This window comes from Nycticebus coucang, chromosome 21, assembly GCF_027406575.1.
Source record: "Nycticebus coucang isolate mNycCou1 chromosome 21, mNycCou1.pri, whole genome shotgun sequence".
NCBI lineage: Eukaryota > Metazoa > Chordata > Mammalia > Primates > Lorisidae > Nycticebus > Nycticebus coucang.
The window spans coordinates 42,353,353-42,375,432 of NC_069800.1; the positions used below are offsets into that span (position 1 = coordinate 42,353,353).

Sequence of the window (22,080 nt, forward strand, 5' to 3'; positions counted from 1 at the left end):
GGGCTAGCTAAAGGGTAAGATTTATATCAGGAAGTTGTGGGAAATAAGCTGGTCAAGAAAGAGAAATCCAGGCCTGCCACAGTGGTTCATGCCTGTAATCTTAGCACTCAGAAGAGGCTGAGGCAGGAGGATTGCTTGAGCTCATTCGGGGTTTCAAGACTGGCCTGAGTAAGAGCGAGACCTCATCTCTACCCAAAATAGAAAAAATTAGCCAGCATGGTTGTACTGACCAGCATGGTAGTAACCATATCTACTTGAGAGGCTGAGGCAGGGGGATTGCTTGAGCCTAGGAGTTTCAGGTTGCAGTGAGCTAAAATGATGCCATTGCACTTAGGGCATCAGAGTGAAACTCTGTCTCAAAAAAAAGAGGGAAATCAAAGTAAAAGGACCTAGCTAATCAATAAATTCCCCTATATGATGTCACAGAACTAGCAAAGATTTTAGAGCTGAACAAAAGCTTGGTTTCAATTATGGCTCTGTCACTTAGAAAGATTATTTTATTTGTAAAATATGGTAGGTAATACTTACCTTGAAGGATTGTTGGAAAAATTAGAGCAGTGTTTTTGGAAAATGCCAACATATAACCTGGTATACTGGTAGCCGGTGTCAGGCGTGGTGGCTCATTCCTGTAATCCTAGCACTTCGGGAGGCCAAGGCAGGAGGATCGCTTGAGGCCAAGAGTTTGAGACCAATCTGAACAACTTAGAGAGACCCTGTCAAAAAATCAGCAGGTGTGGTGATGTGTGCCTGTAGGCTCAGCTACTCTAGAGACTGAGGCAGGAGGATCACTTGGGCCCAGGAATTTGAGGTTGCAGTGAGTGATGATGATGTCACTGCACCCTAGCCTGGACAACAGAACAAGACACTATCTCAGAAAAATAAATAAATAACTGGGAGCATGGATGTATTTACTTCATCTTTGGTGTATTCCCATCCTCTCCTTTGCCCTCCTTCCTGGCACATGCCTCATAGGCCTGAATCGTAGAAACTTGAAAGACTGACATATGTGTCATGACTTGTACTAGGACCAGTCTCCCATGTACCAAGGGGAAGAGCAGACAATCTACAGAGATTAATTATATATTTTTAAATTTAATTTATCATACTTGATAATACAATTGTATGATTCAAAGTCAAAACTACTTTAAAGGTATATACAGAGAAGTCTCATTCCCATTTGTACCTTCTTCATCCCATTTCCCTTCCTCATATAGGTAATCTTTTTTTTTTTTTTTTTTTTGTAGTTTTTGGCTGGGGCTGGGTTTGAACCCGCCACCTCCAGCGTATGGGGCCAGTGCCCTACTCCTTTGAGCCACAGGCACTGCCCGGTAATCTTTTTTTTATAGACAGTCTCACTTTGTCGCCCTTGGTAGAGTGCTGTGGCATCACAGCTCACGGCAACCTCAAACTCTTGGGCTTAGACAATTTTCTTGCCTCAGTCTCCCAAGTAGCCAGGACTACAGGCTACTTGTTGTAGTTGTCATTGTTGTTTAGCTGGCCTGGGCTGGGTTCGAACCCACCAGCCTCGGTGTATGTGGCTGGTGTCATAACCACTGTGCTAGGGGCACCGAGCCTAATGTTTATTTTATTTATCTTTTTAATTTTTAGAGAAAAGGTCTTGCCCTAGCACCCAGGCTGGGGTGCAGTTGTATGATCATAGTTGATTGCACCCAGAGTAGAGTTGGACTCAGGTGATCCTTCTGCGTCAGCCTCTTGAATAACTGGGACTATGGGCAGGTGCTACCCTGTCCAGCTAATTTTTTAAAATATTTTTTGTAGAGACAGAATCTTGCTATATTGCCCAGGTTGGTCTCAACCTCCTGGACTCAAGCAGTCCTCCTGCCTTAGCCTCCCAAAGTACTGGGATTATGCCAGGCGCAGTGGCTCACGCCTATAATTCTAGCACTCTGGGAGGCCAAGGCAGGTGGATCACCTGAGCTCAGGAGTTTGAGACCAACCTGAGCAAGAGCAAGACCCCATCTCTAAAAAATAGCCAGGTGTTGTGGCAGGTGCCTGTAGTCTCAGCTATTTGGGAGGCTGAGGCAAGAGGATCACTTAAGCCCAAGAGTTCGAGGTTGCTGTGAGCTATGACACTATGGCACTCTACCAAGTATGTCAAAGTGAGACTCTATCTAAAAACTAAGTACTGGGATTACAGGCATGAGCCACTAGGCCTGGGCAATATTAATTGATTTCTTGTTTATCTTTCCAGTACTGTTTCATGCAAATATAAGCATATATTCTGCCTTTCTTGCATAAAAGGTAGTTCATTATATATATGATTCTATACCTTGCTTTTTTTCACTTGATATGCCTTAGAGATCTTTCCTTATCAGTTTTTGGAGAACTTCCTCATTCTGTTGCATAGGTAATTATATTCTTGTTACCTTTTGGGTCATAGCCAGTCCCTAAGACTTCCTCTAGATTCCTCTCCTTCCCACCTTAAGTCAGGAGATGCTGGTGGGCCTGGAAGCCAAGCAGTCAGAATCACTCAGTGAACTGATCACTCTTCGGGAAGCCTTGGAGTCAAGTCGCCTAGATGGGGAGTTGCTACGGCAAGAGCAAACAGAAGTGACCGCGGCGCTGGCTAGGGTGCGTGGGCCTCATCTTCTTACTTTCTGGGTAGGCAGCTTAAAATGATGTGTTCCCTGGAAAGGACCCTGCAGGCTGCCTCGTTCTTCACCTTTAAGCCATAACTCCTCATATTTCTTTCCTCAGTTACTGGTCTATTTTTGGGTCCTCCCCCTCCAACGTGCCCTCTGTATTCGAATTAGAATGCATTTTCCAAAGTATACTTTATACTAGTATATTATGTCATTCTCTTAAAACCATTCAGTGGCTTTCTAGTTTTGTGGTGCCACATTTATAGACCTTTGTTGGCCAGAACCAATGGCTCATGCCTAGAATCCTAGCACCATGGGAGGCCAAGGCAGGAAAATCACTTGAGGTTAGGAGTTCAAGACCAGCCTAAGCAGGAGGAAGATCCCATCTCTACTAAATATGTGGGGCTCCAGTGGTTAGCTCATGGTACTGATATAAATATAAATATAAAAAAATTAGCCAGATGTGATGGCATGTGCCTATAGTCCCAGTCACTTGGGAGGCAGAGGCAGAAGGATCACTTGAGCTCAGGAGTTTGAGGTTGCAGTGAGCTGTGATTGTGCCACTCTAGCCAGGGCAACAAAGTGAGACTTCATCTCAAAAACAAAACAACAACAACAAAAAACCCTCTGTCATCTGTCTAAAACTGTGTTTCTAGCCTTTGCATTTCAAAACCCCATCCTAACTCCTTGTATTCTTTGCTCCTGCCACATGGCATTAATTGCATTCTCAGTTATACCATGTTCTTTCGTGACCCTAATACTTCGCTATACTTTTACCTTTTTCTGGACTGCTTCTTTCCTCCGCCTTTAACTGCAAACTGTTCCTCACTTCTCTCTTTTTTTTTTTTTGGCTGGGGCTGGGTTTGAACCCGCCACCTCCGGGATATGGGACCTGCACCCTACTCCTTGAGCCACAGATGCTGCCCTGTTCCTCACTTCTCAATACCCAACTTAATTGTCAATTCCTTTATTAACCATTTTTGACTCTTTGAGTTCCCAGAGCACTTAGTGCTTACGTTTTCTATGATGTCTTTACAATTGTAGTTGTTTATGCATTCTTACATCCATACATTTATACCGTGAGCTTCTGTCTTACTCTTTAATCAATGAATGAATGAGGGGAAAACTTGTTTAGAATATACAAGAAGGAATGGAGTGTTAACTGATCTCTATACAAAAAAAGCAGCAGGTATTGGGAATGTGAACTGTTTACTGTTCACTGAAAACTGGAAATGTGAAACTCTTTGACTCTCTTTGTTTTTAGGCAGAGCAGTCAATTGCAGAGCTGTCGAGTTCTGAGAACAGCCTGAAGGCCGAAGTAGCTGATCTTCGGGCAGCAGCTGTCAAACTCAGTGCCTTAAATGAGGCTTTAGCCTTAGATAAAGTTGAACTCAACCAGCAGCTTCTCCAGGTGAGCGAGGATTCCCCTGGTCCTTGAAGTAAGGTGGTCCCTGGTGGAGCACAAGCCAGTGACAGGTGAAGCTGATGCCCATGGCTGGGCAGAGTCCTTAAAGCAGTGGTTCTCAACCTTCCTAATGCTGTGATGTATTTTCATTGTTACTAAGGGGTCACGACCCACAGGTTGAGAACTGCTGCCTTAAAGGATCAGCCCACAATCGATCAGCTCCGAAAGGTGGTTCTGAAATGAGCAAAAGGAACATTTACAGTGCAGAGGAGAGCAAAGAATATATGGATTAGGCTTATCCATTAGAAATATTCCCTTTCCCCATGATTATATCAATGACACAACTATGATTTAATAATAAATAAATAAATAAATAAAAAGAAATATTCCCTTTCCACACTAAAGGTAGAACTACATTTGACCCTTAAGGTAAAATCACCAGGGCTGGGAAGCAGCCCATGTCCTCTGGAAGGAAGACTAGGTTTTTAATCCCACTGGGTGAGATAAGAGTAATCACCAGAAAAAGATCTGCTGAAGAGCCTAAATCCCAAAGAATCTTCTCTATAGGTTATGAATTTAATTTATAATTCTAGCAAGGTAAACTTGCTACCCCTATTCTCTTCAGTCCAAGAGATGTCCTATATTGTGTTATTCTGACTTCTTTGAGAGAAGGATTTTGCCTCCTATATTTTTGTCCCCAGAATCCAGCCTGTCGAGTACCTGGAATATAGGCACTAAATCATATGAATGAATTGTCCTCCTCTCTTATAAGCACTTCTGTGTTTATCTTTAGAGAACAGATTCCTATCTCGCTTGGATTTCAGTCTCACACTTGATCCCTAAACTGTAACCATTTGTCTTTGATGCCCTGTACTCCCTTCCCTCTTTGGCCAGTAGTTAGAGCAAGAGAACCAGACTGTGTGCAGCAGAATGGAAGCGGCAGAGCAGGCGAGAAACGCTTTGCAGGTGAACCTGGCGGAGGCAGAGCAGAGCAGGGAAGCTCTGTTGGAAAAGAAAACTTACCTGGAGGCTCAGCTGCAAAAAGTGGAGGAGAATGGGGTTGAGCTGCAGGCAGATCTCAGGGGAATCCGAGAAGAGAAGGAAGAAATTCAAAAGAAACTAAGCGAGGTGAGAAAACAAAACTGACACCATCACGTTAAGGTGTAATACATGCTCATTGTGAAAAATTAAAACATTATAGGAACAATTTGGAAAGTAAAAATGTCTTGCTTCCTAGAAATAACGAGTGTTACTAGCTTGCAGTGTATCATCCAATTAGAAGAATTTCTACAGGATGCATATACCCCCTGGTTTGAATTAGGTGCTTCTCCTATATGCTCTGTTTAGCACATCATGCTTATTTGACCACTACACCCTTCATACTATATTTATCTATTTAGTTATCTCCACCATTAGACCAGAAGTCCCTTGAAAGCAAGGCTCTGTCTTACTCATTTTTATTCTTCCAGCTTTTAGCACAGTACCTATCAGTGGCTTAGTAAATTTTTTTCCTGAACCAATGAATCACCTGGCTCAAAGGTCATCTTTCTTCTCTACCAAACCTCTCATTGCCCTAATAATCATTGCCTTTCTCAGAGTCCCTTTCTCAAGACACCATCACTTTCTTCCTGGTATTATGAGTGTATCTTCTCAAAACTAGATTTTTTTGCCTTCCAAGCAGTTGACCCTTCCCTCCCCCCCACCCCCCAAAAAAACAAAAAACTAGAGCTTCTTAGGGGCAAGTCCCTTGCTATCTCTAGCACAGGGTCTTGCTCATAGGGAAACATTCTTCCTGGGCTGGAAGCTCTATGGGTTGGTCAGGGAAGTAGATAAATGCCACTTGGTATTGAGTGGGTGATGCTTAGGGCTCACAGAGCTGGGTCTGAAATCTCCCAAGAACCAGTGGCCCTAATCTGGTAGGGTAGCCCCTGGGGAATCCTGCCTCTGTTCTGTATCTCACTGATTTCTTCCTTTTAGGCACGCCACCAGCAGGAGGCAGCCATAGCTCAGCTGGAGCAGCTGCATCAGGAGGCCAAGCGACAGGAAGAAGTGCTTGCCAGGGCAGTCCAGGAGAAGGAGGCCCTAGTCCGAGAGAGGGCGGTTCTGGAGGTGCGGTTGCAGGCCATGGAGCGGGACCGGCAGGACTTCGCTGAACAAGTACTGGAGCTCAGGTAGGGCCCAGACCCAGAGCAGCCGACCACACAGATTTGCAAGACAAGGGGTAGCGAAGCTTAGCTCCCTGTGTAAGTATGTGGGTTCTAAATTAGTTATGAATTTATAATTAACCCCCCCAACTTCTCCATGGAGCCAGTACTTAGAACCCAACTCCTCTTGAGGAAGGGTAAAGGGCTTGATGGGTAAGAATTCTTCCTGATTCCTGAACCTCACAGCTCAGCCAGGGAGCTACTGGAGAGCAGTCTATTTGAGGCCCAACAACAAAACTCTGTGATAGAGGTCATCAAGGGGCAACTGGAAGTCCAGATTCAAACCGTCACTCAAGCCAAGGAAGTAATCCAAGGTGAGAACCCACCAAGGTGAGGCAAGAAGGCAGTGTGGGAGGTTATTAGAGGTCCTTCTCCAGCCAGGCTCAGAGCCTCCAAGTTAGTTGCTCAGGAGGCAGGGAGAAGAAGAAGATTATTATTATTTTTTATATGGTTTTCATATTTGAAGAGAAGAAGAAGATTATTAGGGGAAAGGACTGAGGCAGAGACCCAGAGGCCTTACCCAGTCCCTGGTATCCTAGGGGAAGTGAGGTGCCTGAAGCTGGAACTGGACACTGAACGGACCCAGGCAGAACAGGACCGGGATACAGCAGCCAGACAGCTGGCCCAGGCTGAGCAAGAGGGACAGACTGCCCTGGAGCAGCAGAAGGTGGCACACAAGGAGGAGGTGAACCAGCTTCGGGAAAAATGGGTAGGTGGTGGATGTGGCTGGGGGACGGTAGAGACAGGCATGGCCTTCAGTGAGTGCTTCACCTCCTAACTTGTGGTCTAGATATTGCTGCTTATTAAGAGTGAAAATTGCCGGGCGCGGTGGCTCACACCTGTAATCCCAGCACTGTGGGAGGCTGAGGAGGGAGAATCGCTTGAGCTCAGGAGTTCGAGACTCGCCTGAGCAACAGTGAGACCCCGACTCATGAAAAAAATGGAAAGACCCAGCCGGGCGCCAAGGCGAGTGCCTGTAATCCCAGCGGCTTCCAGAGGCTGAGGCAGCAGGGTGCCCGCAGCCCGAGTCTGAGGTTGTGGTGAGCTACCACGCCCACTGCACTCTGCTCAGGGGCATAGGGTGGGACCCTGTCTCAACAACAACAACAAAAAAAAGTGAAAATTGGTCACCAAGTTAATAAAATCTAGCTTCTAGCCATTAATTGAATTAATATATGGAAAACACTAAGAATGGTTCCTGGTGTATAATGAGCACTGTATCTGTGTTAACTTTTATTATTGATATTGTTCTGGTGTGTACAAAGAATTAAGAGGGGACCCTGGGATTTAGGACTCTTTTTGGAGACAGTCTCACTCTGGGTAGAGTGCCATGGTGTCATAACTCACAACAACCTCAAACTCTTGGGCTCAAGCCTTAGCTTCCAAAGTAGCTAGGACTACAGATGCTTGCCACAATACCTATATTTTTAGTAGAGATGAGGGTCTCACTCTTGCACATGCTGGTCTGGAACTCCTGAGCTCAGGCAATCCACCTGCCTCAGCCTCCCAGAGTGCTAGGATTATAGTGAGCCACTGAGCCCACTGCACCCAGCTGATTCAGGATTATTAAATTGACCTCAGGATATAAATGGGGCAGAGGAATATCTTGGATGCATTCTTCCTCAATTCAGAACTGTATTTCTTTTGTTTTTTACTTACATAACTTAGTCCATTTGCTTTATTGCGATTTTTTTTTTTTTTTTTTTTTTTTTTTTTTTAAATTTGGCCGGGGCTGGGTTTGAACCCGCCACCTCCGGCATATGGGACCGGCGCCCTACCCGCTGAGTCACAGGCGCTGCCCATGCTTTATTGCGATTTTAATTCGTTTGTTTTGTGTGTGTGTGTGTGTGTAGAATTTTATTATTATTTTTTTTTTATTGTTGGGGATTCACTGAGGGTACAATAAGCCAGGTTACACTGATTGAAATTGTTAGGTAAAGTCCCTCTTGCAATCTGCGATTTTAATTCTATTTTGTATTTATCTCTGTGGTGTTAAGCTATTTGTCTGCCTTTTTATATCTTTTAGGGAGGGGAAATCACCTTTCCTAACTTCTTTTAAAGGATTAAATTGAAAGTTATGTTGTAGTTTTTCCTCCCTGCAACTTTGGATGATGTAAAATTTTTTTTTTTTTTTTTTTGTAGAGACAGAGTCTCACTTTATGGCCCTCGGTAGAGTGCCGTGGCATCACAGCTCACAGCAACCTCCAACTCCTGGGCCTAAGCGATTCTCTTGCCTCAGCCTCCCGAATAGCTGGGACCACAGGCGCCTGCCACAACGCCCGGCTATTTTTTGGTTGCAGTTTGGCCGGGGCCGGGTTTGAACTCGCCACCCTCGGTATATGGGGCCGGCGCCCTACCGACTGAGCCACAGGCGCCGCCCTGGATGATGTAAAATTTTAAAAATTTCTTTTAGTGGTTACCTTTAATATTTTTAAATATATACTTAATACAATCTCAAATTAATTGGTGTTTTTACACTTTTCCCGAATGACACAAGGGTCTTAGAACATTTTATGTGCATTTGTTCCTCCTGATTTATGTGTTATTTTGTTCCATATGTTTAGTTCTAACTAGTATAACATTGCAAATTGTGCAAATTTTATTGTTTTATACAGTCAATATTTGTTTAGGTGCAATTATAAATTTGCAGATGTTTTGTTCACCATTCCTAATTGTATTGATTTTCCTTCTGCCTGAAGTAGGATTTCCTTTGGTGAGGGTCTGTTGGCAGTTAATTGAAAATGTTTCTGTTTTGCTTTTTTTTTTTTTTTTTTTTTGCAGTTATTGGCCAGGGCTGCGTTTGAACCCACCACCTCTGGCATGTGGGGCTGGCGCCCTACCTCTTTGAGCCACAGGCGCCGGCCTACTTTTTTTTTTTTTTTTGAGACAGAGTCTCACTATGTTACCCTCGATAGAGTACTGTGCTGTCACAGCTCAGAGCAACTTCAAACTCTTGGGCTTAAGCAATTCACTTGCCTCAGCCTCCCAAGTAGCTGGGGCTACAGGCACCTGCCACAACACCCAGGTGTTTTCTTGTTATTGTTGTCATTGTTATTTAGCAGGCCCTGGCCAGGTTCAAACCCACCAACCCCAGTTCATGTGGCTGGTGCCCTAACCACTGAGCTATGGGCTTTGTTGTCCTAGGTAGAGTGCCATGGTGTCATAGGCTCACAGCAACCTCAAATTCCTGAACCCAGGAGTTTGAGGTTGCTGTGAGCAATAATGCCACTGCACTCTAGCCAGAGTGACAGAATGAGACTCTGTCTCAAAAGGACTTTAACGCTTGTAATCCTAGTATTACAGGCAGGAGGGTAAGGCAGGTGGATTGCCTGAGCTCACAGGTTCAAAACCAGCCTGAGCAAGAGCAAGACCCCGTCTGTAAAAATAACTGGGCTTTAGGGGAAGTGGGAGGCGCCTATAGTCCCAGCTACTTGGGAAGCTCAGGCAAGAGAATCACTTGAGCCCAAGAGTTTGAGGTTGCTGTGAGCCATGATGCCATGGCACTCTACCAAGGGCAACAAAGTGAGACTCTGTCTCAAAAAAAAAAAAGGTTTTAGGAAGAGCTGAAATGCTAGAGGCGTGCCATTAAATGAATAGATAAGCACAAATTTATAAGCATTTTAAAAGTACAAGAACTACTAATACAATGATGAAACTAGCTATTGTATACTGACTGCCTGCAAGGACATTTAAAGTGATTACATGACTTATCTCAATCCTCGAAGCAACCCCAGGAGGACAACACTGTTGTCCTCATTTTTATAGATGAGGAAACTGAGACACAGAGATGTTTAGAAATTGACTGAGGTCAGACTAGTAGTGTAGATTAAAGACTGTCACCAGGCAGCCTGACTCAGGAGCCTTTCACCACCATCCTGAAAACCTAGCAGAGGGTCCTGAACTAGTTGGGGAGATTGGGAAAAGTCACTGGTGGACCTGTGGGAGAAATAGGACCCCTGTTCTAAAGTTCTTGCACAATGAAGGGAGACATCTTTGCTGAGCTAGGCCTGATTTGTTGGGGGCCAACTCTGCAACCCTGAGCAAAAGAGCATAGGCAGCAGAGAGCCAGAGTCAGCTGCCTCAGGTAGTTGTTACCACCATCAATCCTGATGTGGTTGCTTTAAAATAACAGGTGTTTGTAGCATACAAGAGGGACAGTTGTACTTTAGAAGGCATTTTTACATGTATTATTTGATTTTTTTTATAAATCTCATAAAATTTGGTAAGATAGATAAGGCAAGGATTATTAGCTTCACTTTGTAATGAGAGAAGTACTGAGGTCACACAGCTAGTGAGTAGTAGAGAGACTTCTTATTCCAGTCCAGTTCTCTTTCTGCTCCTCTCCTCACCCGTTCGGTTCTAACAGCATTTCCTCCATGTGGCCAGGAGAAAGAGCGCTCCTGGCACCAGCAGGAGCTGTCTAAGGCTCTGGAAAACCTGGAGAGGGAAAAAATGGATCTGGAAATGAGACTGAGAGAGCAACAGACAGAAACTGAGGCCATCCGGGCGCAGAGGGAAGAAGAACGGACCCAGGCCCAGAGCGCCCTATGCCAGGTGGGAAACTAGGAGGCTTGGAGCTGCACGTCCGCTCTGTGGTCCTCTTACCTGTGCCTGTTTCCTTTTCTACTCCCAAGAGTGGTGCCACGGAGGGGCTTCCAGAAGAGAATGTAGCTACCCACCAGTACTAGTGAGCAGGGTGATCCACACACCGTTAGCTGCAGAGCCAGCAGTATGTCATACTTCCTGAGGGAGGGCTGACTTTTACCACATCCTGTCAGCTCACAAACCAGTGGCAATCTTTGTACTTCCTGGTGCCGAATCAGTGGGCGCAGACCTTCCTTTTTCCTCAGTCCCTACTTCACTGGTTGAAAGAGCTTAAGAGCAGCTGGGATGTGCTTGGGTCCTCGTGGATGAGCATGATCACCCCAAACCCTTCCTGCCCCTCCACAGATGCAGCTGGAAACAGAGAAGGAAAGAGTGTCTCTCCTGGAGACACTGCTGCAAACCCAGAAGGAGCTGGCAGATGCCAGCCAACAACTGGAACGGCTGAGGCAGGACATGAAGGTCCAGAAGTTAAAGGAGCAGGTATGGAGGGTGGTTCTGGGTGGGGAAGGAAAAGCAGCATTCATTTACCCATTCAGCAATGAGTAGTGTTATGGCACTTCTTATGTGCCAGGCCCTGTGTGTGCTAACCCCGTGATAAATACATAAGTGTGGCACAGCTGTCAACTTGACATAGTCCCTGCCCTCAAAGAACTTACAAGGTACTGGCAGAGACAGACAATAAACAGACACAAAATAAATGAGATTAATACCATTCATTTTAAGTGCTATAAAGGAAATAAACAGGGTGATATAATTGAGAGTGATTCAAAAGAGGTCACTTTGGACAGGGTGGATAGAGAAGGCCTCACTGAGAAGGTGACATTTGAGCTGAGACGTAAAGTTAAAGAGAAGCCAGCTGCTCACTGCTTGGCTGAGACATGAGGATTATGTCAGCCCAAGAGGTCGGCACCAGCCTGGGCAACATAACAAGACGCTTTCTCTGAAACAGTGTAAAAAATTAGCTGGATGTGGTGGTAAGTGCTTATAGTCTCAGCTACTTGGGAGGCTAAGGCAGGAGGACCATTTGAGCCCAGGAGTTTGAGGCTACACTGAGCTACAATCAAGCCACTGTACTCCAGCCTGGGTAACAGAACTAAACCCAGACTCTAAAAACAAACAAACAAAAATAGACAACCCCATACAACAGAGATGAACCTTGAAAACAGTACACTAAGTAAAAGACTCCAGTCACCAGAGGTCACATCTTGTATATTATGTGATTTCATTTATATGAAATATCTAGAGGGCAGCACCTGTGGGTCAATGGGTAGGGTGCCGGCCCCATATACCGAGGGTGGCGGGTTCAAACCTGGCTCCAGCCAAACTGCAACAAAAGAATAGCTGGGTGTTGTGGTGGGCGCCTGTAGTCCCAGCTACTTGGGAGGCTGAGGCAAGAGAATCACTTAAGCCCAAGAGTTTGAGGTTACTGTGAGCTGTGATGCCAGGACACTCTACCGAGGGCAGCATAGTGAGACTCTATGTCTTAAAAAAAAAAAAAAAAAAGCAGGGTGGGATACAATTTATATACGTGTGTTTTAAAGACTTTCGTTGGTTAGTAGAGTGTGTGTATAGGGGATGATGGCATCAAGTGGAAGTAGGAATATAGTTAGAAGGCTATTGCAGTGGTACAGTGGTCAGGGTGAGGGACTGTTACCAATTCATGGATCCTGACCAGGAAACCTGGGTGAACCAGAGGAGAGGGAATGGGAGGTGAGAAGTTGAGGTGGAAACAGGGTGGATTTGGACTTCTGCCTCAGCCTTTGCCAACTCAAAAAAACAGTATTTATACAACATGGGTCTTAAGACCAAGGCCCCAGTGGAAACCTTTCCTACCTCACTAATGTCTTATCCCTCTGCAGGAGACCACTGGGATGCTACAGACCCAACTTCAGGAGGCTCAGCGGACACTGAAGGAGGCAGCCCAGCAGCACAGAGACGACCTCGCTGCCCTCCGAGAAGAGAGCGGCACCCTGCTGCAGGATAAGATAGACCTGCAGAAGCAGGTCCTCCCCTCCTCCTACCACCCCCACAGTCCTTCCCCAGCACAGCCAGCCTCTCCCACTCCCTCCTGCAGAACAGGGGATCCTTGGCCCTGCTCCCTGAGCTTCAGGGGAGAGTGATATGCCACAGTACTGAGTGAAAAATTAGAGCATTCCCGGAGTTGAGCACAGAGCCCTGACCTTTCTTTGTAAAGGTCTCAGAACTTAGATTTTGTCAGGCAGTCTCAGTTTCAATTGTTCTTTCCATCCTCACCATAAATCTTCTATTTTTACATACCAGATTCCTTTTCCTATTCAGGTTGCTGGTTGCTTCTCCTTCTCAGAACCCTATACCAGATGATTTTTTTTTTTTTTATTTTAAAAAATACAATTACCCCCCCCAAAAAAAAAACAATTATAGGCTCAGCACCTATAGCTCAGCGGCTAGAGCGCCAGCCACATACACTGGGACTGGCGGATTCAAATCCAGCCCAGGCCTGCCAAACAACAATGACAACTGCAACCCCAAAATACCTGGGCATTGTGGCCTGTACCTGTAGTCCCAGTTACTTGGGAGGCTGAGGCAAGAGTTTGAGGTTGCTGTGACCTGGACGTCATGGCACTCTACCCAGGGTGACAGCTTGAGACTCTGTCTCAAAAAAAAAAAAAAAAAATACAATTATAGTAACTTACCTATCTATCACTTTGCATTTGGGAGTAGTTATATTAAGCCAAGATTTTTAGGTATGAGCCCAAGAGTTTGATGTTGCTGTGACCTGTGATGCCATGGCACTCTACCCAGGGTAACAGCTTGAGACTCTGTCTCAAAAAAAAAAAAAAAAAATACAATTATAGTAACTTACCTATCTGTCACTTTGCCTTTGGGAGTAGTTATATTCAGCCAAGATTTTTATTTGTGTCTACCTTTATGCAGCATATGTAAGGCTAGGGAGACATGACCAGGCTGAACAGTACTAAGGAAGGGGGTTAAGATCAGAAGAAAGTGTATAGGGATTGGTGGAACATCCTAAGCATTGAAATGGCCACTGACTGTGGTACACCTTGCAGGACCTTAAAGCCCTAGGTGAGAAGCATCCTCCCACCAGCCCACTGCCCTGCCATCTTGGTCTTCATGCACTTAACTTTCCAGGTGGAGGACTTGAAGTCTCAGTTGGTGGCCCAGGATGACTCCCAGAGGCTGGTTGAGCAAGAGGTTCAGGAGAAGCTGAGAGAGGCCCAGGAGTATAGCCGAATTCAGAAAGAGCTGGAGACAGAGAAAGCCAGGTAGGCTAGACAGGCCATGGAGGTGGCTTTCGCGTCTGGCTACAGCAGTCACTGACATTGAAAGTTCTTCGTTTAGGCCACCTTGTCTTTCTTTTTTTTCTTTCTTTTTATTTTTTACTTTGCCTTTCTTATGTACAGCTCTGGGATGTACATGTAGCTGTGTGGAGAGGACATGGTCCCTATCTTTAAAGCTTGCACTTCATTCATTTAATAAATATTTTGAGAACACGCATTATGTACCAGGCTCTAACCCAGGGTTGGTTATACAGTGATAAACAAGACCCATGGTCCCTGCTACAATAGAATTTATAATTTTGCAGGGAGACATAAAGTGAATAATCTCTAAAACAAATTACAGGCAGTTCCTAAGTTACAAATATCTGACTGATGTACAACTTGCACTTAACGAACAAAAGCTTTACAGGTAATAGGTAAATGTATCTGTTCCCACTTAATGTACAAACTTAAGAACAAACCTACAGAACCTATTTGGTTCGTAACCCAGGGACTGCCTATATTACAGATGATGACATATGGTGCAGGATAAGAGAGAGGAGACCTACTTTATTTATTTATTTATTTATTTATTTATTTACTGAGACCTACTTTAGAAAGATTGTTAGGGAAGGCCTTTTGCAGGAAGTTGCATTTAAACTGAACACTAAGATGAAATGGAGCCCACCCATGCAAAAGGGGTAAGAAGGAGAGTTCTGTATAGTAGGGATAGAAATATATGCAAAGGCCCCAAGGCAGCTCAAAGCCTATAGTGTTTGGTGAGACTGAAAGAGTTTGGTATGATTGGAACACAAGGAATAGGAAAATGACATGAGCTGGACAAGTTCACAGCATTCAGGACTTAGTAGGCCTTGGCAAGGAGTTTATAGTTTAACTTCAGCAGAAAACTACTGGAGGGTTTTAAGTAGAGAAATGGACATAATCCCATTTATGATGGATAGGGACAGTTAGTAGGGACATTAATGGCGTGAAGTATCAGGAGTGACATGCAACATTCAGAATGAAGAGCAGCATGTGTTCTTAGTGCTAGTGGAGTTTGAGAAGGGACACATCCTTGTGGCAGTGAAATTAGAGGCAGGAAGACAAGTTAGAAAGCTGGTACAGTGCTCGCTTCGGCAGCACATTTACTAAAATTGGAACGATACAGAGAAGATTAGCATGGCCCCTGTGCAAGGATGACACGCAAATTCGTGAAGTGTTCCGTATTTAAAAAAAAAGAAAGCTGGTACAGTTATCTATGTAAGAGATACTAGAGCTGAACCAGAGCAGAGAAGTCAGGAAGGGGATAAGGGCAGGAGTTTAGGAGTTATTAAGGTAATTAGAATCAATTATTTATACAGTAGAACCTCTAATACAGTGTTTTTCAACTTTTTTAATCTCAAAGCACATTTGAACCTATAGTTAAACTTCCACAGCACACTTAAATTATGTTGATCAAAATAAAAAGAGTAAAAACAATAATACAGTGCTTTGAACTTCTTTTTTTTTTTTTTTTTGAGACTTTGTCCTCCTGGGTAGAGTGCCAGGGCATCATGGCTCACAGCAACTTCGAACGCTTGGGCTCAAGCAATCCTCTTGCCTCAGTTTTTTATTTTTAGTAGAGATGAGGTCTTGTTCTTTCTTTTTTCTTTTTTTTGCTGAGAGAGTCTTACTATGTCACCCTTGGTACAGTGCCATGGCATCACAGCTCACAGCAACCTCAAACTCTTGAGCTTAAGTGATTCTCTTGCCTCAGCCTCCCAAGTAGCTGGGACTATAGGCACCTGCCACAATGCCTGACTATTTTTTTGTTGCAGTTGCCATTGTTGTTTAGCTTGCCCAGGCTGGGCTTGAACCAGCCTCAGTGCATGTGGCTGGCACCATAACCACTGTGTTGCAGGTGCCAAGCCTGAGGTCTTATTCTTGTTCAGCTACTCTTGAACTTACAAGATTAAGCAATCCCAGCCATGCTTTGAACTTCTTTAGAAAATAATTTAATTAATGATCTTTAAAATTTTCCGTGGCACACCTAAGGTCCTCTGACAGTATACCAGTGTGGCATACCACACCGGTTGAAAATCACTACTCTATAAGTTGACCACCTAAGGGATTATAACAAACTGGGTCACCATATGGAGGTGGTCAACATAAGGAACTAGGTCTGCTATAGTGGTACATACATGTGGTACATGTCTGGTCTTGAAAATTAGGTCAGGAGGCCTGGTGCAGTGGCTCACACCTGCAATCCCAGCACTTGGGAGGATGAGGCAGATGGATTGCCTGAGCTCAGAGGTTCGAGACCAGCCTGAACCAGAGCGAGGTTCCATCTCTAAAAAATAGCCAGGTGTTGCGGCAGGTGCTTATAGTCCTAGCCTCTAAAAAATAGATGGGCATTGTGGCAGGCAACTGTAGTCCCAGCTACTCAGGAGGCTGAGACAAGAGGAACACTTGAACCTACGAGTTTGGGGTTGCTGAGAGCTATGAGGCCAGGGCACTCTACCGAGGGTGACCAAGAGAGACTCTGTCTCAAAAAACCCAAGAAAATTAGTTCAGCTTAAGGAAGTGATCAGTGTAGGGAAGTGGTCAGCTATGGAGGTTCTACCATAGTTGCAGATTAGATGTAAGTGCGATGAGGGGAGAGCTCTGTAGTGGTCAAGGTTTCTGTGTTGGGACACTGTGTGGATGGAAGTATCATTCACTGATCTAGGGAACACAGTTAGGAGATGATTGGGTGGGGAAGGTGCAGAGGGGATGGGAATATTTGGACTTGTTGTATTTGAGGTACTTGTATAGAGATATGTGAAATTTGCTAGAGAAGAATAAGCCGTGAAATTGAAATGAGGCATCATATGCACAAAATACATAGGATCACTTAGTAAATGCTTAGTAAAATAAATGGTAGCTTTTACTGTAATCATTATCATTAGTATTTCTATTTTTATTATAAATGCTATGTTTAGAATAGTCAGATGAAAAAGTAGTTCTTCATTCTCCAAGAAGAACTTAGACCTAGCCCTCTGACCCCTTATTTTTAGCCTGACTCTGTCACTGGTGGAAAAGGAACAGAGACTCCTTGTTTTACAAGAAGCTGACTCAATTCGAGAACAAGAGCTGAGTGCCCTGCGCCAGGACATGCAGGAGGCCCAGGGAGGGCAGAAAGAGCTTAGTGTCCAGGTACCTGTCGTCTGTTTATGAGCCCTGCCTCTTGGAGTGGTAGGTTGATTGTTCAGAGTCTTCTCGTGGAGGGGACCTGTCTCTTTTTCCTAATCACAGGATAGGCTGACACCTCAACAGCCCTGGCAAGAGCAGGAAGCCAGGGCTGGGCAGGTGGGGGTTTGGAACCTGACCTAGAGATGAGAGTGGCTCCTGTAGGAAACCTGACAACACAGAACATAGTGCCCCAAACACAGAGACCACGTGGGTCTGGGTCATGCGTAGGCAAATATGCTTGGACTAGTTGGCAAGACACAGCAGAGGACTTGAGCAACAAGTAATATTCAGATCAGGTAGGCAGCAGCAAGAGGATTTGCAGGGACTTAGAGTCTGTTCACATCAGGACCCCAGACCTCAGGTACAGAGGAAAGGTGGGACTTTAGTCCTGAGTTCACCTGCCAGCTCTATTGCTTCCAAGGTATGTGAGCATCGGTTTCTTCCATAAAACAAAGATAGAAGGAATATATTATAGGAATATATAAGTTGCCAGGAACATGGTAAACAGCCAATAAGTGGTGATCATTGTTATTGTGAATGGTCTTAGTAGGCTCAGTGTCGGGGTTTCAGGGAATTGGCATTATCTGCCCAAGATACCAGAGCCAAAGCCCATTCGCATAGCCTGAGCCCATGTGTCTGGACTTGGTAGGCAGCCAGGCGTTAGATCTAGGGTAACACTCATTTCAGAGTCCCTCTCCCTGCTGGAGAGCTGAGCCTGCTGAAATCCAGGGATTGAGTGGGGTCAGGTTTGAGATGGTCTGAGGAGATAGTATCCACTCCCTGCTCAGAACATGTTCACTTCCTCCCTGGCAGGTGGAATTACTGAGGCAGGAGGTGAAGGAAAAGGAGGCTGACTTTCTGGCCCAGGAAGCACGGCTGCTGGAGGAGCTGGAGGCATCGCGGATCACGGAGCAGCAGCTTCGAGCTTCCTTGTGGGCCCAGGAAGCCAAGGCAGCCCAACTACAGCGACACCTGTGCAGCACAGAGAGCCAGCTGCAGGCGCTGGCTGCCGAGCAGCAGCCAGGGAACCAGGCCCGGGCCCAGCTGGCCAGCCTCTACTCTGTCCTGCAGCGGGCCTTGGGGTCTGTCTGTGAGAGCAGGCCTGAGCTGAGTGGTGGGGGAGACTCTGCACCCTCCTTTTTGGGCCTTGAGCCAGGTGAGGCGGTCACCCAAGAACCAAGGCTTGTGGGCCAAAGCCAGGGCTAGCTCCTAGGGAAGAAGAGAGGGGAATACAGTTCCTTAATAATGCTTCAAGGTTGAGGCCACATGCTCTGAAATTTGAGTTTGAACCTCACCTCTGCCATTTGCTAGTTGTGTGTTCTTGGACAAGTCACGTATTCTCTCTGAGCTTGATTTTCCTCAGCTACGAAATGAGCTCATTAAAAAAGTACCTACCGGCGGCGCCTGTGGCTCAAGGAGTAGGGCGCCAGTCCCATATGCCAGAGGTGGTGGGTTCAAACCCAGCCCCGGCCAAAAACCACAAAAAAAAAAAAAAAAAAAAAGTGAAAAAAGTACCTACCTCAGGATGTTACTAAGGCGTTAAAAGATTTCAGATGGGCACTTAACGTGCGTAACAAACAGTAGCTGTCTGAGTGCCCACCATAGTGCCTGGCACAGAGCTGTGCAGAAAACATGTGATGAGTGAACTGCAGAGAAGGAGTTCTTCAAGGAGAAAAGGGACCAGTGGAAAAGATAAAGCCATGTCCAGGGAGGCCTAGCTGTTTCTTTTCATGGCAGAAGCCAGGTAAGGAGGTTTTTCCTCATTTTTTCAGAACAGAATGGAGCTAGAAGCCTCTTTAAAAGAGGGCCCCTCCTGATTCCTCTCTCAGCTGAGGCAGTAGCAGCTGCCCTCCACAAGCTTCACCAGGAGCTGCAGAAAACTCAGCAGGCCCGGGTATGTTTCTCTGCTCTCCTTCCCTGAATTCTATACTTCCTTCAAAAAGCATAAGACAAAGAGGCATGAAGTGGTTTGACCTGTTTAATTCCTGCCGTCAAGTTGGGATGAGTTCCACTTTTACCACTTACCACCTAACCACCATGAATAAAGCATTTGGGTTACCTGGGCCTTGGTTTTACTTGCAAAGTAGGGCAGATAGTACCTGCCTCACAGGGTTGTGGTGAGAGTTAAGCTGGAATTCATAGTTTATGAAGTATGAAACCCTGTACAGATGTGTAGTGTTTGACATTGTTTTTCTCTCAGTCATGAGTATATGCTTAATAACACAGCCTCCAAAAACTCGACAAATTGGAGATGAGTGAGGTTTGAGGTTGCCATTTATAGGAGTATTCTAGGTCTAAGACTGAGCTAAAGGTCCCACAAATTCTACCTCACTTGCATACAAGCTGACTGCTGCCTGTGTAGGAGGAAGACTTATCATTGCCTTCAGGAAGGTTCCTGACAAGGTGGTTCTGCATTCTCATACAAAGCAGAACTGGTAGAATTAATTGGGTCAATAATACATGCAAAGATGGACTGTTGGAGCTAGAAAGAAGGGGGGGACAATTCGTTCTGACCTGGGGGAGGGTCAGAAGAAAGGATGAAGTGGCCTTTGGGCTAAGCTTTGAAGTAGGAGGTTGGGGAGGGAAGAGACTTTGAACAGGAGTTTTGTTTCACAAGACAAAGACAGGTTGGCGCCTGTGGCTCAAAGGGGTAGGGCACCGGCCCCATATGCCAGGAGTGGCAGGTTCAAACCCAGCCCCGGCCCAAAACTGCAAAAAAAAAAAAAAAAAAAAAGACAAAGATCAGAAGGGGGATTCTCAGCTCCTGCCAATTAGAGCAGAACCTGTCTTCAGGGAGCTAAATGCTCTTGAGGTCAGATGTACATAATCCAGCAATTTAGGAGTAGGTTCACAATGGCAGGTTACCCCCAAGGCTGAGGGTGAGGAGAGAGTTTTGGTGCTGGCTGGGATGGAAGTGAAGAACTTGAGTTTAGCCATGCCCTTCCTTTCCCAGGATGATCTGAGGGATCAGGTCCAGAATCTGGAACAATGTCTAACTGATACTGAGGCTGAGAAGAGCCAGGTCAACGCAGAGCTGCAGGATCTGCAAAGACAGCTCTCCCAGAACCAGAAAGGTGAGGAGCATCAGGCAGGCAGGGAGATTTGAAGGTAGAGGAGGGTGAGTGGAAGCCCAGAAGTGTCAGGAAAAGGCCTACCAGCCACTCCTTTTATTTTTTAATCCAGAACTATGAGATAGAGGCATTTCCAAATGGTGATAACTCCCTTGAGCTATTTTTCTGTTTTGCTTAACCTTTGAGGGCCATCCTGGAGGATGGGATTAGGAGGAACACATTTGGTGAATGAAGAGAAGGAGAGCTGGACTTCCATTTTCTTTTTCTGCCAGAGATTAAAGAAAAAAACTTGAGACCCAAGGCCAGGACTATAAGAAAATGATAAAACTCTTATTTTTTGTCATTTATCTATATTATTTATCATCTCCCGCTATATCCTGAAAATTAGTGTTTGATGACAGAAGAATTATGAATTTATTTAGGAAAAAGCAAGGAGGGGGAATTCGGGAAGAATATATCTCTGACTACTTAGAAAGGAGAAGGAAGAGTCTTGAGGCCCAAATGCTACCATAGAAAAGGACAGCTTGAGGAGTGGGTCTGGACCTTTTTTGAAGCCATTTGAGGGCTTCCTGAGAGCCACACAAATAGAGCTGGGTCCTGGTACATATTGCAGCAATGGAGGGCAGCCAGCAGAGCCACCAGGTCTGTAGGAGCCTTTTGCAAAGTCATAGGAAGGAACCTCCAGGGTCATTGAGTTAAACCCTGTCTGGAATCTAGGGCTGAGGGTTTCTCTGTGATGAGGATGAGGAATTGTCAGGATGATGAGCAGGCAGTGCTGGGGCTGGCAGCAGCAGGGTGCCTAGACAAATAGGAGCAGCTGGCAGACAAGTGTAATTCTCTCCTCCTTGGCCTTCTTCCCCTTTGATTCTGTCCCTCATCTTCCATCTGCTTCTGCATCCCTCTTCCCCTACCCCCAACGTGGGCCTCACTCTACCTCTCCTTTTCTCAAAGAGAAATCCAAGTGGGAAGGAAAACGGAACTCCCTGGAATCTGAGCTAAAGGAGCTGCATGAAACTGTGGCATCTTTACAAAGTCGCCTACAGCGAGCAGAGCTACAAAAAATGGAAGCTCAGGTAAAGCAGTCCTGCTTGGCAGAGGGGTTGCCCCTCAGGAATAGTCCCTTGGACCCACCTTGGTCTGTGGTCATGTGGCCAACTTCCTTCAGCAAGTCTCAGTTCCTCTGGCTGTCTCCATGTCATTGTTAAGGTTCCAGTGAATCCTTCAAGTAATTTTTCTGAATTGAGGTTGAGATTTTTTTTCTCTTTCTTTTCTTTCTTTAATTTCTTTCTTTCTTTTCCTTTCTTTCTTTCCTTTCTATATTTCCTTTCTTTTCTTTTTTTCTTTTCTTCCTTTCCTTTCCTGTCCTGTTCTGTCCTATCCTCTCTCTTTTATTTTTTTGTTTGGAGACATAGTCTCACTCTGTGCTCTGGGTAGAGTGCTGTGGCATCCTAGCTCACAACAACCTCAAACTCTTGGGCTCAAATGATCTCCTTGCCTCAACCTCTCAAGTAGCTGGGATTACAGGCACTTGCTACAATGCCTAGCTAGTTTTTCTATTTTTAGTAGAGGCAGGGTCTTGCTCTTGTTCAGGCTGGTCTCAAACTCCTGAGCTCGAAAAATCTACCTGCATCAGCCTCCCAGAGTGCTGGGATTACAGGCATGAGCCACTGCACCCAGCCATGAGCTTGAGATTTTTATCCTTTGCCCTAAAGTACCAGAGTCTAG

The 22,080-nt window shown here is 45.3% G+C and overlaps 1 protein-coding gene and 1 non-coding gene across 10 annotated transcripts in view; both read left to right on the forward strand.

Annotated features, from left to right (window-relative positions):
- CEP250 (centrosomal protein 250) overlaps nt 1–22,080 on the forward strand; it is a 58,891-nt gene that overhangs the window by 26,505 nt on the left and 10,306 nt on the right. For 6 of the 9 annotated variants that reach the window (XM_053574404.1, XM_053574405.1, XM_053574408.1 and 3 more), the window contains 15 exons: nt 2,448–2,622; nt 3,868–4,014; nt 4,906–5,136; nt 5,986–6,179; nt 6,399–6,526; nt 6,752–6,921; nt 10,599–10,766; nt 11,163–11,297; nt 12,677–12,820; nt 13,947–14,080; nt 17,110–17,248; nt 18,098–18,440; nt 19,057–19,178; nt 20,238–20,358; nt 21,307–21,428. In XM_053574404.1, coding sequence (XP_053430379.1) covers nt 2,448–2,622; nt 3,868–4,014; nt 4,906–5,136; nt 5,986–6,179; nt 6,399–6,526; nt 6,752–6,921; nt 10,599–10,766; nt 11,163–11,297; nt 12,677–12,820; nt 13,947–14,080; nt 17,110–17,248; nt 18,098–18,440; nt 19,057–19,178; nt 20,238–20,358; nt 21,307–21,428 — 2,473 coding nt within the window. Of the gene's footprint in view, nt 1–2,424; nt 2,623–3,867; nt 4,015–4,902; nt 5,137–5,985; nt 6,180–6,398; nt 6,527–6,751; nt 6,922–10,598; nt 10,767–11,162; nt 11,298–12,676; nt 12,821–13,946; nt 14,081–17,109; nt 17,249–18,097; nt 18,441–19,056; nt 19,179–20,237; nt 20,359–21,306; nt 21,429–22,080 lie in introns of those variants that run through there. The other 3 variants (XM_053574407.1, XM_053574411.1, XM_053574412.1) reach the window with 3 other exon arrangements.
- On the forward strand, nt 15,199–15,305 carry LOC128574284 (U6 spliceosomal RNA). The gene has a single exon (XR_008376661.1). It is a non-coding gene; the product is annotated as a U6 spliceosomal RNA (small nuclear RNA).